The sequence below is a fragment of the Onychomys torridus genome, chromosome 12, assembly GCF_903995425.1.
Source record: "Onychomys torridus chromosome 12, mOncTor1.1, whole genome shotgun sequence".
Taxonomy (NCBI): Eukaryota; Metazoa; Chordata; class Mammalia; order Rodentia; family Cricetidae; genus Onychomys; species Onychomys torridus.
In genome coordinates, this window is record NC_050454.1 from 25194540 (window position 1) to 25213510 (window position 18971).

The 18971-nt window shown below is 39.2% G+C and overlaps 2 protein-coding genes and 1 non-coding gene across 3 annotated transcripts in view; 2 read left to right on the top strand and 1 right to left on the bottom strand.

The window, feature by feature from the left end:
• Window positions 1-1441: 1441 nt before the first annotated feature.
• Window positions 1442-5521, bottom strand: LOC118594282 (OX-2 membrane glycoprotein-like). Its single transcript, XM_036204117.1, has 3 exons — window positions 5455-5521; window positions 2387-2725; window positions 1442-1752 (listed from the first exon to the last, which is right to left on the bottom strand). Exons 1-3 carry the CDS (start codon window positions 5519-5521, stop codon window positions 1442-1444), a joined length of 717 nt encoding a protein of 238 aa, XP_036060010.1.
• Window positions 5522-8546: 3025 nt separating this feature from the next.
• On the top strand, window positions 8547-8653 carry LOC118594359. The gene has a single exon (XR_004946349.1). It is a non-coding gene; the product is annotated as a U6 spliceosomal RNA (small nuclear RNA).
• Window positions 8654-18111: 9458 nt separating this feature from the next.
• The window catches only part of Slc9c1 (solute carrier family 9 member C1), a 75659-nt gene continuing 74799 nt past the window's right edge, over window positions 18112-18971 (top strand). Inside the window, exon 1 of the mRNA XM_036204118.1 lies at window positions 18112-18259. Within this exon, the coding sequence (XP_036060011.1) occupies window positions 18112-18259 (148 nt within the window). The remainder of the gene's footprint in view (window positions 18260-18971) is intronic.

Below are 18971 nucleotides of genomic sequence, written 5' to 3' on the forward strand. Positions count from 1 at the left end.
ACAACCTAACATGAATTAAAGTGTTATGGAAAGTTTAAAAAAATAAAGACAGTATGTGACAAAAAGTAAAAATGACTATGGACAAACTTCAAATACAGGGGGGAAAAAAACCTATGAATTATTAAAAAAATAAAGTAAGGAAAGTGTTTCTGTAAGGAACCCTGCTGCAGGGGTGGGGCGTAGGGGTCAGATGACTGTCAGCATTGTTTGATTTTTTTTCTGAGTCAAGGTCCACTATAAAGCTCTGACAGTCCTGGAACTCATTATGCAGACCAAGATCGTCATGCTTATACCTCCCAAGTGCTGGGATTAAAGGTGTGTGCTACTATGCCCAGCTTCATTGCTTGATTTGTTAATCATATGTGTATATTATATTGGTTTACTTCTCCAAAAATATCTGATTAATATGAATACATTTCATTAGGGATTTTTTAAAAGATAAATATATGTCCTCTCTCATTCTTTCTTATGTGTGTACATGCACGTGCACCTTGTAAGTTCATCCTTGCGTGTGTACATGTCTGAGCTCATTTTGTGCATTTGAATGTTGTGGTGATATGGTGTTCCCCAAAATATTGTGCACCGTAATAAACTTACCTGGGGTCAGAGAACAGAAAAGCCACGATATTAAACATAGAGGTTAGGCAGTGGCACTCACATGTTTAATCCTAGATTCCAGAGGCAAAAATCCCTCTGGATCTCTGTGAGTTCAAGGCCACATTGGAAACAGCCAGGCTTGGTGGCACGTGCCTTTAATCCTAAGAAGTGAGCCTTTAATCCCAGGGAGTGATGGCAAAACTAGAAAGATATATAAGGTGTGGAGACCAGAAACTAGAAGCATTTGGCTGGGTAAACATTTGGCTGGTTAAGCTTTTAGGCTTTGAGCAGCACAGTTCAGCTGAGATCTATTTGGATAAGGACTCAGAAGCTTCCAGTCTGAGGTAACAGAATCAGCTGAGGAATTGGCAAGGTAAGGTAGCTATGGCTTGTTCTGTCTCTCTGACCTTCCAGCGGTCACCCCAATACCTGGCTCCAGGTTTGTTTTTATTAATAAGACCTTCTAACAATTCATGCTACAGAATGTGTGTGTGTGTGTGTGTGTGTGTGTGTGTGTGTGTGTGTGTGTGTGTGTGTGTGTACTAGAAGCTAGGGATCAACTAGAGGAGCTGTCTAACTTGTATTTTGTTGGCTTTATGTCGTTTTTCTCAGAATCACTGAATCACAGAAGAATCACTGATTGCTCTAGGCTGGCTGGCCAGTGAGCCCCAGGGATTTGCCTTCCTTGTTTCTCCAGCACTGTGATCACAAGGACACACAGCCATGCCTGGCTTTTTATGGTGGTGCTGTGTTAAAACTTGAGTTTCCATGGTCTCATGGCAAGCATTTTATAGACTAAGCTATTTTCCCAGTTCCAGCTGTCCCCTTTGATTTGCTGTCACTCCTACTTACATTCTTGATTTATCGGCAGAGGAACTATCTTCTCCTCGATTCTTAGAGGGTGAGTCATAGATACAACCAGGTCTCGAAGATTCAAGGACCTCACAGTTTTCAAAGAGATGTTGTGTATTTTAGTGATGGTCACTGTGGTATTCGGGTTCATAATAAAGTATTCTTCTTGTGTGGGCACTAGGGCTTGTGAAGGGTAAATGGGGATGCCAGGAGCAGGCTTTCCCTCAGCTGAACAATGGAGGTTGAGGAGATCTTCAGAGCCAGGAATGGATTGGAGTTCAGTTATTATTAATTCAGGTAAAACTGAGGCAAAGAGAGGGAAACAAAATTCATAAAATGGCATGTCCTACCAAATCCTCTGCTGTTAATGGCTTTCCTCCCAATTTTCATATGAAACACAAATGCTGAAAACATATCCCTCGTGGATACTTCCCCTCACATGTCATTAAACTTCCAGTACCTCTTCCTCTGTTCACTGACTGCTGTCTCAACTTCCATGTGTCTATTCAGTATATTACACACCCCCAGAACTTCACACTTACAGCAGTACACTAAGGAACTCTGGTGTTCTCACTACTACAGGGACATATTGGTTATTCGAAGACTGGGGAACCCTCATTCTATGCTCTTCCCTGATATCTCTTTTCTTATATCCTCTCATTGCCTTAGTAACAAAATTCTGATACTCTTCCTGGGTTTTCTCCACTTAATGAAAACCAGTGCAGTGTAATATAAAGAAGAGATATGAGGTGGGAGAAGGTTCTGCCTCGGGACACAATCTCCATTGGCCTTCATCATTTTCTCCTGTCTAAGTAACTTGCAGTTATCAACATCAGTTTTTTATTATCTAACTTTCTTTCTCTGGACAATGTCCTTAAAGACCATAACACAACACTGTCTACCCCCATTGCAGGACCCCAGAGAAAGGGTCATATACTTAGACTGTTAAGGCAGGTTTGTTCTCCATGGCTGCCATGTGGAAAGGTGTTGAACAGACACTTGTAGCAGGCTTCATCCTCAAATGTCACTCCTTGGATAGTTATGAAGGAAGCATTGGGTTCCAAGATCTTGCAGTGCAGCCTGTTTTCATACGGGGGGAGAATATTTTCTCCATATTTATGGCTGTAAGTGCCGATATTTTGAAGCAAAGAACCTTGGATTTTTTGCCAGATAACTTGCAGAACATTTGTGAAACTCGTCAAGTTGCAGAAGATGGTCACGTTTCTTCCCAGTACAGCTGTTTCATAATTCTTATGCTTTATTTTCTGCGAATACTCTGAAAATGAGGTCCGGCGTTAAGGGAAATGCATATCCATACTACTGTAGTATAGCACCTCTCTTTGCCTTATGATTACCATTTTATTTGCCTTTTCTACACAATAGAAAATGATGCACTCCAAACTAAGGCAAAGGGATCATGCACACATAGTGAGACTGTGTCTCAATAAAAATAAAAAGTATGGAGCTGTAACCTAAGTCTATGATCAGCAGTAGAATGATTGCCAGGCACATGCAAGGTCCTACATTTGATCCTCAGAACTAAGAGAGAAAGAGAAAGAGGGAACTACAGTATGTTCTTCAATATTGAGTATCTAGTTTCTAAAATGGTTTCTGACACATATTACCTAGTAAATACTCATTAGGGGTAAAAATTAAGAATTATAAATTACCCAACATATATATTATATATACAACTTTGCTTAGCACATATGTGTATGTATACGTATGTACTAAGCAAAGTTATATATATGACTTAGCTTACTTATACGTGTGTGTGTGTGTGTGTGTGTGTGTGCGCTGAGCTTGTATTGTAATATATATGTGCACATATGTACCTTAAGTTATGAATTATTCTACATCTGGCTGGATAGTTCATGGACTTAAGGTGCTCAACCTGGTCATCAAGGAAATACAGGGTAAACTGAGGACGACATATACACCAGTTGCCTAAAATGAAAGGCAAACAATGTCAAGAGTGATTGAGAATTTGCAGAAACAATGCACCTTACCTACAGTGCTGAAGGGAGTGCAAATTCTGTTGTGGAATGTACTGAGTGGAAACCCGTGGGCCTACCTTATCCCTGAGTATAAGCACACCCTACAAGTAGCAAGTCTACCCCTAACATACACCTAATAGAAGCTAATGCATGTATTCTCCAAAAACGTGAAAACAATGTCCATAGGAATTATTTGTCATGATCATGTGGCATGATCATGCCACACAGCAGGGGATGGACCTCCACTCATGGGTACAAGGGAAGAACAAATTAGACTCAGGTTATTTTTTTAAAGGACATGAAGTTGCAGTGGGGAGGTGAGGGTGGATCTGAGAGGAGCCAGAGGAAGAGTGGGGGGGTAAATGTGGGGGTCTCTGCAAGAGTCACAGCTGGCTGGTCAATGATTTGGGTGAGGTAAGAATGAGAACTGGGTTTAGCTTGACTTTAGTTAGCCAGAAGTGGGCCAAAACTTCTGGAGTCTGACACAAAGTGGCTTTTTGTTGTTGTTGTTTACATATTTAAACACAGTAAAACTTTGAGGGAAAGTTACCACATCACAATTATCACAACAAAGCTTTAGGCATGTCTACCTCAAAACTCCTTAACAAAATACAACTCTTTAGCAAAGCACTTGTGACTTTTTCACAGGAATGGGTGCTACTGATTGAGAAACAGTGCTCAGGAGTCTAAGCCTAGTGAGGAAGGGCTTGTAATGAACATAATAGCAAACTCTTTTGCATGGGAATACCTTTCATAAGGATAGATTCTATTGACTAATATACAACGCTCAGGATTTTGGGAATTCAGGTGAAGGCTGAACCCATGGAATAGCAAAAGATTACCAGGTTATTAGAAAACATCCACTCTAGCTTCTGGATAAATAGGTGTGGATTTTTCCCATGAAGAAGAAATTATGCATGTTTAACAATTCTGGTTTCTCTAGTGCTTATTTGTGAGCACGTTGACCTCATTTTCTTCTACAGTTAAATATGATCCAAATACATTATATGAAATTCTCAAACAATTAATAAAGATAGTATATTACAAAGCAAAAGTTGGGCCCGGTGTAGTGGTACATGCCTTTAATCCCAGCACCTGGGAGACAGAGGCAGGTTGATCTCTGAGTTCAAGATCTGGTCTACAGAGTGAGTTCCAGGACAACCAGAGTTACACAGAGAAACCCTCTCTCAAAAAATAAGAAAAACAAAAACAAAAACAAACAAACAAAAAAAATTGAGCTGGAGAGATGGCTCAGCAGTTAAGAGCACTGACTGCTCTTCAAGAGGTCCTGAGTTCAATTCCTGACAATGACAAGGTGTCTCACAACCATCTATAATGAGATCGGATCGCCTCTTCTGGCATAAGGTGGATAAAGCACTCATACACATAAAATACAAGTAATTTTTTTAAAGTTGCATAAAGTACTACACAAAGGAATTTATTCACCAATGAAATTTAATAAACTACATTTCCTCTAAAAATGTTAATAAATCCTACCAATATATAAAGAAACCAGAGACAATTGAACAGATGGTAAGTGGTCATGTATGCTTTTGTTAAAGACAGCAACAGATAAAATAAACCCATAATGTGAGGATATGGAGAGCAGAAGTTAAGAAGTCTGAACACTGCTGTGAAATGCTATCCATTTTCCCTAGTGTGTGCTTCATTTAAACATGAAGGTTAAAAACACAACCACACAGCTTGGTCCACCGTACTCATGGGATGTCATTCATTTTTCATTCATTCATTTTATTTCCAATATCAACTTACAAGCAACTTTTTTCAAATATTTTTCCGAACAAACGTGGTGGGTCTAAACTGTGCCCACGGCATCACAACCTCTCAAACAGACGAGGCAGGTTTATTGTTTAGAGAAGCACTGTGTTCATCAGTCAGTTCTGTGCTCGTGCTTCATCTGGGCTGATGGGCAGGACTGTGGTCTTCTAGTAATATTTTACTCTCCTGCACTTCAGGACTTTCATCTCCATAACAGGCTTAACATTACCTGACTCACAGCATTGAATAAAATGAGAACACCGGGTCATCTGATAGTTAAAAGTCACCACGAACATTTTCGTTTTCACAGGTAGTTTGGTCCCTGCCTTCAGGGAAGGATTGAATAATACTCATGAAAACCCAAACTAGCAACACAAAAAAAGTAACAACCAAGTTGTCAGTCAATAACTCCACAAGAGCGTCTGTACTGCTTTGCTCCTCATCATTTGCTCCCAGACTATCTTCTCCTTTACTCTATGAGCTACATCCTCAGAGAAGAATACCTCCTTTATGCATTTTATTTAGTTACTTACTATTCTTACTTGGCTAGGAATTAAACCCAGGACCCCACTCTTGCTAAGCAGAAGCTCAATCCTTAAACCTAACCCTTTTTGGAATTTATCATGTTTTTTTGCTTCCTCTCCTCAATAATTTTTTTTGAAGAGTTATTCCTGTTTGTTAAGTATGCCTGTGGCATGGCATATGTGCCTCTGAGTGCACGTACTCACAGAAGATAGAGGAAATCTTTGGATACCCTGGAGCTGGATTTACAGGTGTTTGTAAGCCTCCTTGGATAGATTATTGAAATAGAACCTGGGTCCTCCAATACAGTATTGTACACTCTTAGCTACCAAGTCACCTCTCTAGACCCTTCACCCAAATTCTTAAAGACTAGTTATTACTTTAATGTTAAAAAAAATGTGGATCAAATGCTGCTAATTCAATCATTTGTAATGATCAGAAAATAATAAGTCAATATTTGTTGAATTTTTAAATTAAGTCAGCTTGCAATGGTAGACAAATCCATAAAGCAAACTATGTATGCCTTGTCTCTTTTGTACAGTTAATTTTTTTCATTTTTCTTCATTAAGAAATTTTCTACTCACTTCACATACCACCCACAGATCCCCCTCCTCCATCTCCCACCCCCAGCCCTCTCTCCCAAACCACCCCGCATCCCCGCATCCCCAAAATCAAGGTCTCCCATGGGGAGTCAGCAGAGGCCAGCACACTGAGCCTAGGCAGGTCCATGCCTCTTCCCACTGCACAAAGGCTGTGAAATAGCCTTGTCTCTTAATTAAAAAAAAAAAATCTTAACCATCGAGAAAAGCTTTAAAACAACTCAACCTCAAAATTAAAAGTTATATATGCTGCTTGACTGGGAACATGAGAAAAATTTAAAGAAAGCAAAAAACAACAAAACAAAATAAAAACAGATGTTGTGAGGAGATCCTTTGCATCTAGCTGGTCTGCCACCTTTATATTTACATAAAACAAACATACAGGAAACTATCTCATTTGAGCAATTTGTACATACTTCAGAACCTGTAAGCTTGCCTTCATTCTGACCTTTCTTTCCCACTTTCCATAGTTATTGTTTTGAATATGCCCACATTAAATGATTTGCCAGCTATGTGACTATATAGGTGTATGATTATTAATACACAGAACCCAGCATACATCCCTATTTACCTACTGCAATAAAAGTAAATGGGCTGTAACCTAGTGTTGATTTGCCATTAACTTCCAGCTAAACATCTGTAAAAGAAAATGAAGAGTTACCTGATTCTTATGTGCAGACAAAAAGCATTAAGAAGCAGAGAATGCAATGGAGTGAAAAACCCATTGAGTATGTTGATGAAAATCTTCATTGACAGTCAAAACATCTTGTTTTCTATCTGAACTTCCAAAGGAGACTGTAATTTTCTTTCACTGTTTCCTGGCCCCCCAAAAGGTTATAAATTTAGCCACTTCCTCCTTTTTTCTTTTTCTTTTTTTTTTCTGATCCTCAAAATATGTAGCAATGTACACCTTTAAACTCTTGGCTTCTTCCCAACACTGCCTGAGTTTTAGAAAGCTAGTTATAACAGGATAGATATAAATATATAGACATATAGATACAAATACAGTTGTACCTATAGATACAGAAAGATATAGATAAAATTTCACCCGGTGTGGTAGTTTGAATAAGTATAGCCCCAATAGGCTTATGGGTTTGAATTTTGGTCATTAGAAAGTGGCACTACTTGATAGGGCTTAGGAGATGAGGCCTTGTTGGAGTCAGTGTGGCTTTGTTGGAGGAAATCTCTCTCTCTCTCTCTCTCTCTCTCTCTCTCTCTCTCTCTCTCCCTGCTACCTACCTACAGATCCACATGTAGAGCTCTCAGCTCCTTCTCTAGCACCATGTCTGCCTGCATGCCATCATGTTTCCCACCATGACAATAATGGAATAAAGCTCTGAATCTTTAAGCCAACCCCAACTAAATGTTTTCCTTTATAAGAGTTGCTGTGGTCATGGTGTCTTTTCATAGCAATAGAAATCCTAACTAAGATGCCCAGATAAACTGTTAATTATTCAAATAGCAACAAAATGTTCTAAAGAAAACCATGTCTCAAGAGCTAAAGACAAGTGTACAAGTTGGAACAGAGCCAGAAGAAAGGGACCAATGGGAATATGTGGAGAAATAAGAGGACATAATGGGAGAAAGGAATATGACCATGATCTACTGTAAGAAACTGTAAAAAACAAACAACAAAGAATTAAAGCAAGTGTAGTAATGTTAGGAGTGGGTTAACGATACAACGAGACTTGTTTTAGCTTTAAGAACACAAATAGATTAAAATTGTAGTTGTGGGGGGGGGTCATGCAAATGGTAACCAAGGTAACAGGCTAAACTTAAAGGTAATGTAATAGACTTTAGCTAAAAAAACTTACAAGAGCATAAGAGGCAAAGAGGGTCATAATATATTGACAAAGGGGTCAATTTCTCAAGCGTCTATGACAGTATAATAGCTGTACTTAACTATTAACACATATGAATAGAGAAAGAGATGTCTGTGCAATAATGTTATGGGATTTGGTACCCCACTTTCAACAGTAGCTTTATTATTCAGACAGAAAATAAATAATAAAACAGTAAAAATGTACTATAGACTAAATGAAGCCAGTAGACATGCATAGAACATTTCTACAAATACTAGCAAAGGAAACTTATTTTCCAATATACATAAAATGTCATCCAAAATAAAATTATATAGAGCCACAAAACTAGTCCTAATAAATTCAAGATACTGGTGAAAACATATGAAATATGTACTAGAGTGCTCACTTCGGCAGCACAGATACTAAAATTGGAACGATACAGAGAAGATTAGCATGGCCCCTGAGCAAGGATGACACGCAAATTCATGAGGCATTCCATATTTTTTTACATTAATCCTCACACATATGAACATATAATTTTTGACAAAGAAGCCAAAAATGTACAATGGAAAAAAGAAAGCATCTTCAACAAATGGTGCTGCCATAACTGGATGTCAATGTGTAGAAGGCTGCAAATAGATCCATACCTATCACTGTGCACGAAACTTAAGTCCAAGTGGATCAAAGACCTCAACATATCAGTTACTCTGAACCTGATAGAAGAGAAAGTAGGAAGTAGTCTTGAACGCATTGGCACTGGAGATCACTTTCTAAATATAGCACCAGTAGCACAGACACTGAGAGAAACAATCAATCAATGGGACCTGTTGAAACTGAGAAGCTTTTGTAGAGCAAAGGACACGGTCAACAAGACAAAGTGACAGCCTCCAGAATGGGAAAAAAATCTTCACCAACCCCACATCTGACAGAGGGCTGATATCCAGAATATATAAAGAACTCAAGAAATTAGACATCAAAATGCCCAACAGTCCAATTAAGAAATGGGCTATAGAACTAAACAGAGAATTCTCAACAGAGGAAGGTCAAATGGCTGAAAGACATTTAAGGAATTGCTCAACATCCCTAATCATCAGGGAAATACAAATCAAAATGACTCTGAGATACCACCTTACATGTGTCAGAATGGCTAAGATCAAAACCACTGAAGACAGCTTATGATGAAGAGGATGTGGAGCAAGGGGAACTCTCCTCCACTGCTGGTGGGAATGCAAGCTTGTACAGCCACTTTGGAAATCAATATGACGCTTCCTTAGAAAATTGGGAATCCATCTCCCCAAGACCCAGCTATACCACTCTTGGGCATATACCCAAGGAATGCTCAATCATACCACAAGGACATTTGTTCAGCTATGTTCATATCAGCATTGTTTGTAATCACCAGAACCTGGAAACAACCTAGATGTCCTTCAACTGAAGAATGGATAAAGAAAATGTGGTACATATACACAATGGAGTACTACTCAGCAGAGAAAAACAATGACATCATGACTTGCAGGCAAATGGATGGATCTAGAAAAAATCATCCTGAGTGTGGTAACCCAGACTCAGAAAGATAAACATGGTATGTACTCACTCATAAGAGGATACTAGATGTAAAACAAAGGATGACTAGACTGCTACTTACAACTCCAGGGAGGCTACCTAGAAAACAGGACCCTAATAAAGAGACAAGGATCACCCAATGAGAGAAATGGATGAGATCTACATGAGCAAACAGAACATTGGGGGGTGGGTAATGAAGGGCAAGGATCAAAGGAAAGAGAGCTGAGAGGAACAGGAGATCCCAGCTGGATCAAGAACAGAGAGGGAGAACAAGGAAAAAGAGACCATGATAAATGAAGACCCCATGAGAATAGGAAGAAGCAAAGTGCTAGAGATGTCCCCAGAAATCCACAAAGATACCTCTACAATAGACTACTGGCAATGGTCGAGAGAAAGCCCGAAATGACCTAGTCTGGTGATAGGATGGCCAAACACTCTGCTAGAACTCTCATCCAATAACTGATGGAAGTGGATACAGAGATCCTCAGCCAGGCCCCAGGTGGAGCTCCAGGAGTCCAATCTGTGGGAAAGAGGAGGGATTGTATGATTGAGAATTGTTGAGACCATGATTGGAAAAAGCACAGGGACAAATAGCCAAAATAGTGGAGACCCATGAACTATGAACTAATAGCTGAGGAGCCCCCAACTGGATCAGGCCCTCTGGATAAGTGAGATAGTTGATTAGCTTGAACTGTTTGGGAGGCACCCAGGCAGTGGGACCCAGACCTGTCCTTAGTGCAAGAGCTGGCTATTTGGAACCTGGGGCTTATGCAGGAACACTTTGCTCAGCCTGGGAGGAGGGGACTGGACCTGCCTTGACTGAATCTACCAGGTTCAGCAGAATTTCCCAGGGGAGTCCTTGCCTGGGGAGATGGGAATGGGGGGTGGTCTGGGGAGAGGGTGGGGTGGCGGGAGGAGGGAAGACAAAGGAATCTGTGTCTGATATGTAAAATTAAATTAAATTATAAAAAAGAAAGAAAAAATATGTATTTGAAAAGCAATGTCATGAAAAAGATGAAGAGACAATATTGACACTCACAAACTTAAAGAAATATAAAACACACTCTTGAAGAACCAACAAATGAGTAAAAGACTTCATAAAAGAAATGAAAAAAATTATTTGGAGAGAAAAAAAATGTTATACCCAGCTTACACAATACAACATATACAGTTGAAAGAAATGTGCATATTTCTGTCACTGCCCACAGTAAGAAATTCAAAAGATCTTAAATGAATAACCTTCTTATAACTTAAACAGAAAAAGAACAGATTAAACAAAGTTAAGAGAGGGAAGAAAAATCATTATAGAATAAATTAATCAGGCTATAAAATCAATTAAAATCATCAATAAAACTAAGGGTTTTGTTGTTTTGTTTTGTTTTTGAGATGACAGTTTAGAAACACTTAGCTAGGCTAAGATCAAAGAAAAAATCAAGATTAATGAGGAGACATTGAAAGTGACACACTGAAATACAAAGGACTTATGAGAGAGTGCTATGGACATTACATAGAACACTGCTCAAACTCTCTGATCCATAAAACTTACCAAAGCTTTCAAAAGAGGTGGACAATCTTAATATACAAGTAACAAGTATGTATATTAACTCAATAATCAAAACTCCAACAGAGGAAATCACCATACATATTCCTTAGTGAACTCTACCAAACACAAAACTTCAGGAGATTTTTACATACTAATAAGAAAATAATGAAAGGGAAATTGGGAAAACAATCTTATTCATAATATCTTTAAGAAAATATAGAAATAAGCCAGGTGGTGATGATGCACATCTCTTTCTGAGTTCGAGTAAGTTCCAGGACAACCAGGGCTACAGAAAAACCCTATCCTGAAAAATCAAAGGAAGGAAGGAAGGAAGGAAGGAAGGAAGGAAGGAAGGAAGGAAGGAAGAAAGGAAGGGAGAATTCTATGAATAAAGCTAACTAAGGAATTTAAAAGCCACACAATAAAAACATTAAAACATTGAACAATTTAATGAAAGATTTATTTACTTTTGATAGTTTTTTTACCTTTACCCAATCAATAAGTGAGTTACTGAGACAACTAGTTCTAAAAAAGATAACTATATTACATTCAATTAGTGTTTAAACAAATAAGCAAAACAAAACAAAAACAAAGAAAAAAACACACCAAATCCCCAAATCAACCAACCAAACAACAACAAAAACAGAACATAAATTTGAGACAGAAGAAGGGGAGTGTATCTAGGAGGGCTTAGGTAGCAAGGGGGGGGGGAATATGATCAAAATACCTAGTGCAAAATTACAAAACAGCTAATAAAAAGTTTTAAAAGGCATGCCTTTAATCCCAACACTCAGGAGGCAGAGCCAGGTGGATCTCTGTGAATTCAAGTTCAGCCTGGTCTACAGAGTAAGATCCAGGACAAGCACCAAATCTACATACAGAAATCTTATCTCAAAAAAAAAAAAAATCCTTATCCATCAGGGAAGTGAAAGTTGAATCTACATTGAGATAATAAATCACCTCAGTTTGAATAACAACAAATAACAAGTCCTGGCAGTTATGCCTGGAAAGCGTTTCCTTACACTGTTGGTGGACTGTAAAGTAGCACATCCACAGTGCAACTCATCACAGAAAGGATTCTAAGTCAATGTCTCACACAGATACTTGCACATTCATGCTTATTATAGTATCATTGCAAAACCAACTTATAGACTGAGTCAGCCTGGGTGCACATCAACAGATGAATGGATAAGGAAAATGTGGAATACATATAAATTGGAGTCTTATTCATTCGTAAAGAATGACATTAGAAAGGAAGGAAGGGAGCAAGGAAGGAAGGAAGACTTGCTGGAAGATGGATGCAACTGGCCACCAACATATAAGCAAAACAAGTCAAGTCAACCTCAAAAAGACAAGTGTCAAGTTTTCTCCTGTTTGTGAATCTTAGGTTTAGTATAAATATGTAAACCATATATATGTATCTCTATATATGATTAAAAAGTAGAAGGAGTCTGTGAAAAGGAAGGAGAGAAGCCAAAAGCCAAAAGGCGAAAAGGAGATGAGAAAGGGCAGGTTATAAGAGGTGAATATGGTCAAACTACACGGTCCACTCAGAAGAAATTGCATTTATGAGACCCACACAATAAATATCTGTTAATATCAAAAATCTTTCTAGAAGCATAAATATACAGAGGTTATATTATTTAATAATCTAATTCTATATCTAATATAAAGCATGCATTCTCTCCTTATAATTTCCATCCAAATGTTTAGTCAGAAATAATCTTAACTATTATTTCATTATAACTTTGTATTAGTCTATCAGCTTTAAAATCCTTTCATGGTTTCTTTTACCACTTGCTAAAATGGATTTACATTGTGGAGATAATTCCCTTCCAAAATCCCTGTTGTTTGGAGGTGTCAGACTGTAGAAGGCTGGGAATACTCACTACAGCCAAGGGCACTATGTAAAGGTTAATACTCTGCATTTACTCTGGCAGTTCCCCTCTCCTTCCTTCTCTGGCCATTCCCTCTCATAGGCATCTAAATGTCCTCACAAAGTCTTTGTGGGAGTCAGAATATAAAGTGGTCTCCCACACGCCAAAATGTAGCCTAGATTTTGAGAGTGTTACAAAATTTCTCCCCCAGATATTTTCTTAGAATAGTGTGATGGTTGGTCTGAATCTCAACTAGGCACAAATTAGAATATGCATATCATCCATCGTACAGATACCGCTCCTCTAGAGAACACTGACTAATACAAACAAGATTAAAAATATAAAACTTGATTCCACAATAATGCCGCTAAATAATTGCAGTAAAATTATTCTTTATATGTATTTGGAAAACAAGTGTACAGTGTGCCACTATTTCTGAAACCATCTTCACATTTGTCCCAGAAAGAATGAGAAGATGCTTTCCCAATCTGTTTTTTAATTCCTTTTTTTTTTTTTTTTTTTTTTTTTTTTTGGTTTTTCGAGATAGGGTTTCTCTATGTAGCTTTGTGCCTTTCCTGGATCTCGCTTGGTAGACCAGGCTGGCCTCGAACTCACAAAGATCCGCCTGCCTCTGCCTTCCAAGACTGGGATTACAGGTGTGCTCCACCACCGCCCGGCTTGACTGCATTCTTTTACAGGCCCGGAACCGAGGTCCCAACCCCATGCTTCAAATCCAGAAATCAGAATTCCTGCATTCAAAATATCTACAACCACACCATATTCAGCCGACTTGCTCCTTCTTGAATGCAGAGAAGAAAACACTGTGGGGGTTCATGGCCAGAAACTCACTACGCAGCAAGTTAAATATACATGAATAAACAGTTTCTAGAGATTTTGTTTCACGTTTATTTTTTTCCCTTTAATAAACACAGCTTTATATTTTTAAATGCCTTTAATAAACAACAACAAAAAGGATGCTGTTTTCATCAGCCAATCAAGTTAGGAGTTATAAAACTGCAGCCAGTAGATGGATTGTAGGGGCGGGGCTTGGAGCAAATAACTGTCAGTGAGGTTGCAGTTGGTTTGCGACTGTTCTGGAGTGAGAGGAAGTTCCTGGCCTCCACTTCTCACATTTTCCAGGACACTCCTGGGCTCTGGATGGTGAGACCCCTGTTGTTTCTCTTTCTAGAAGTTGACCTTTCCCACTGATACTTCGTTTTTGCCTCCTCTCCTGGAGGAACAAGGAGAACCACAGCGTTCAGCCTTAGCGTTGACTCCTCCCTCTCAGCCATTCTGCCTTTCTGTCACAACCAAAGACTTCCCTAAGATCAACCACCTCGTGGTAAATTTCTGCCCTGCTCCTTCTCAATCATAATTTTTATGTCATTTCTATCTGAACCACTCAGAGCCACAAGGATAATGACTTCGCACAGATGTGGTAACGAGAAGTCATGCCCTAGAAAAAAGTGTGGTGGAGGATTTTGAACCAGGGCTGTCTACCATGAGTGACAAGCACTACTGAGAAGTAGGGCCCCCTGTTCAGAGTCAGTAAGTTGGAAGGCAGGTTGATGTCTCAGGGTTCACTGTGCAAATATTGGGATGCTCAGTGGTAACTACCCCCAATCCTGAGGTTTGTGCTTAGTTGCCTGTGAGGCGGAGTAGTGACCCACAGTACCCTCTTTGGGATATTTCTGTCACATCATTCCTGAAAAGTGGTAATTGGAAAAAGGAAAAGTTCTTTTCAGGAACAAAGTGAATAAATGTGACTTCTACTCCTTGAGAAAGGGAATCTCCGAGCTTTGACTGGCTGTTTGTTAAGGGTAATCTACAAATCTATACGCTAATTCTTAGAGGATAACCATTAACTACCTCTGTTCACAAAATGAATCCATAGAAACTATACAGGAAATCACTATTTCTTCCATAAGGAGACTTGGACTTATAAATTTATTGAAATATAACACAGCCAATTTATTCTGAAGAAGTTTTGACTGCATTGGAGATCCAGTTGTTCTCATACAGCATTTTTATACAAATCTTTAAAATATTAATGACTAGTACTATAGCATTTACAAGCAAAGCTAAGACATTTTATCAGGAAAAGGCTAGTTAGTATATTTCAAGTCAATGTTGCAAAATTTGCAGCCTAAGCATTTACCACATCATAAATGCCACAATGAAAAAAAAAAATTATGTTGAACTTATTCCAGGGTATCTCTGAATTTCAGCAATAATCAGAAATTGAGATAATTGTATGATTTTCTGAAACTAGTTTATTAGAATTGAATGTGTAGACACTAAGGTTTTTGGTTTTTGTTTTTTTTTTCTTTGAGCTGAGGATCGAACACAGGGCCTTGTGCTTTCGAGGCAAGTGCTCTACCACTGAGCTAAATCCCCAACCCAACACTAAGGTTTTAAATGATTTTAGAAATGGAAAAAATATGCCCCTATCTACAGTTCAGAACCAGAGACCTCTCTGCTGTCCTAAGTCCCGAAAGCATACAGGAAGAATCACAGAGGAACTTGCATAACCCCAAGACCCAGGACCACCCTGGACCAATTACATTCACCTCTGAGGGTGGTCCCAGGCAACAGGACTTTTTCTCTTCAGCTTTCCAAGTGATTGGTGCAGCTGTCCAGATGGAGTGTCTCCTTCTCAAGAGACACAGCTGAGCGCTTTTGCTCCTTTCCCACATACACGTCAAGCCCTTTTTTGTTTGTTTATTTTTGTCATGGAGGCAGGGTCTCATGTAGTCCAGTCTGTCTTTGAATTTGCTGTGTGCCTCCATCTCCCTAGTGCTGAGATGACAGGCATGTATCACCTTGGTTTGTTTATGCTGGCCTGGGGACTGAACCCAAAGCTTTGTGCATACTAAGCCAGATGTGTAGTGAATCAGCCTCATACTTAGCCCTATCTCAAGTTCTTGATATAGCAAGAATACATCAAAAAACATAGATATCCTTTGATGAGCACACACACACACACACACACACACACAACACACACAAACAAACAAACAAAAAAACACCAAAACACCCCAGTCCCTAACTGTAGAATCTGGCCTGATCCCTTATGGTTAGGGCTCAGTGTTCTGGTAGCCTGACTGATAGGCTTTGGGCCAGGGCAAGTTGTCCTGTTAGGCATGAACAACCCCACAGAGCACCAAGATTACACATGAAATGGCCAGGTGCGTGACCTTGGAAGGCAGAGGCAGTCAGGTCTCTATGAGTTTGAGGCCAGTCAGAACTATACAGTGAGACCCTGTCTCAAAAATAAGTAAATAAATAAATAGACAGACAGACAGACAGACAGATAGATAGATCAAAGCCTTGTGCGAGTCCTGTGAATCCATACATCCCCACTCTCACTTAACACGTTCTTTGCTGCTTCTCTGTTGCTCACAGTGTCATTTCCTTAGGTTTACTCTTACGATAGCTAAGATTTATTGAGCTACTCAGTGACAGAATTGTCCCTGGTTCACCCAATTTATAGAAAAGCCTCATCCCAGAGACCTTTTCCAAAGCCCAGATCCTGTAGAAAGCTCTTTGTAGCTTCATTTTACCTAGGTGCCCCATGGCTCCACATGGCAAATTGTCACCCTGACTACTACAAAGTCTGCTGGCTGACTATAGATGTACTTCTGATTGTAGGCATCTTTGTCACAAAAGCCTAATCAAAATGAGAACTTGGTATTGAGACTGGAAACTGAGCAACTGTTGTCCTTGATAGATGCAGTGGTTGTTAAACAGCCACATATTAAATCACCTGGGACATCCAGGCGACCTCTGAGGAGACGACTCAGCGTCATTACAGCTGCCCAGGGAATTTTAGGAAATAATACATGCAGAGGGTAGTGACACAGCTAGGAAATGAAAGGGATTTGAAAACCGATCAATCAATCAGAGAAAGCAGGCTCTGACTCTACAAGGGGGCTCGCCGGAACTCTGGGTCCAGGCAGCCTGATGATGGAGTCTGTGCTCAGGTGATGCAGTCTCTGTGAACATTGTGCACAGGTCTACTTGATGCTGATGATGCGGTAACAGGGAGAAAGCAGCATGCAGCATCCTTACAAGAGAATGAGCTCATCGGTATAAAGAAAGCATAGAAAAGCCATTGGATGAGATTCATGTGGGTGATTTGTTTTACTATTTTTGTTTACATATGTATTTCAATGTTAACTATAAGCACATTAACTTAATTTATTTTTCAAAATATTTATAACCAAAATGTATATTGTGTGTATGTGTGTATGTATTATGTATGTATGTATATTTGAGGTCATCAGGAGTCCTTGTCCCACCCCACAAGATATGATTTCTTCAAGGAAGTTAAAGACCTTTGATTTAAAAGTGTCTTACCTTGGGAAGAGATAAGTTCTCTGAATGTGTTTATTGTTCGTGGTTCTGCAGACAGAATTCTGGTCTGCAGGTGCTCCTCTTGGAATAAAAGAAAGCCCTAGTTTTTATCAGCATGATCTGTTATTGCTGTCTTGTTGAAATTACGATGCAAATCAAAATACTCCCTCACCTCTTCAGACAGCAGGATAAACTGAGGGTGAATTTCTCAGTGTTGCATTCCCAGAGATGAGTAACTTGCACTAGCTAAGACCTCAATGGTGGGAGAAGGGTTAGGTGAAGAAACCTTCTGGGTAGGTGTACAGATGTAAGGTGGGCTATGAGTGGGTAGCACTCAGCACTGTGAGGGAACTCATGGCATCGCTGGCTAGTCTCTATCACCTGGGATTCTGCCTTCTCCACTTCATTTTAATTGCAAGCACCACAGAAAAGAGGGGCATCACTAATGTTTACAGACCAGAAGTGAGGACTTGAGATAGTTAAAGGAGAAATGTGTGGTTTTCTTCTCTTTTAGCGAAGCATTGGGAGGACACCAAGAAGAAAACCCCTATTTCCTTTGACCACCTCTGAGTTTTGCAGAGAGATAGAGAGTTAGAGGCAGGAGGACTGTAATTAAACAAGAGGATGGAAGAAATTGCCGAGAATTTAACTACATCGCAAACTGCCAGACTAAGTAATGCATGGCTGGATCTTCTGAAAAGTGTGTTTCTGAGCACTCCTCGGGACCTCCCTGAAATCATTCTAATACTATCTTTGATCTGTACTATTGGAGGTAAGCTAATACACCTTCCTCCTTAGTCTAGTCTATGTATATGTCTTACTAATGCTATCATATAGAATTAAGGAAAGTAATAGTAAGAGAAATTAGAATTTTATGCCTAAGTTCATAGATTTCCTATAATATTTTCAACTGAAGGACTCAAATGATGCCCAGCCTTTGGGAACACATGTCATATCTGTTATCAGTATCCTTCACCTTTGTCAGGTTTAAAACATTCACAGTATAATAACTACTAGGTCAGGCTTAGGTTTCAGCAACTAGTATAACTGAAGGAAACAGGAGAATCAAAGGTCAGAACAGAAGGGTTTAGAATTTCTTGTAAATGATAAGCCCATACCTAGCTTTTGTGAAAAAGAAGGAGGACGAGGACGAGGACGAGAAGAAAGATCATAGAAACTGGAAATACTGTTTTTCTTCCCTTCCCTTAATGTGTTTGGAAATTATACTAAATAATAAGAAAAAATGAGAGAAAATGTTCTGATCAAACATATCAGACTTTGAGGTGCTGCCTTTTCTCAGAAATGTCAAACAAAGCCAGGAAAGTTATTATTTACTACGGGCTATGTAAGTAGTAATGAGTAAATGGGATTTTTATATAATTATAACAACATTACTATTAATAAGTAACTAGAATTTTTCCGTTGGATAAATTATAGCTAGGTTCTCATTGTTCCTTAGGCAGGAAGGTTTCGTTACAGTTAAT

Coding starts and splice junctions, on each gene's coding strand:
- LOC118594282 (XM_036204117.1), bottom strand. CDS start 5,521: ATGTTCGTGGTGACTTTTAACTATCAGATGACCCGGTGTTCTCATTTT. Junction 2,726..5,454: donor TATTCAATGCTGTGAGTCAG/GTAATGTTAAGC, acceptor CCTCATTTTCAG/AGTATTCGCAGAAAATAAAG. Junction 1,753..2,386: donor AACCTGCCTTAACAGTCTAA/GTATATGACCCT, acceptor TCTTTGCCTCAG/TTTTACCTGAATTAATAATA.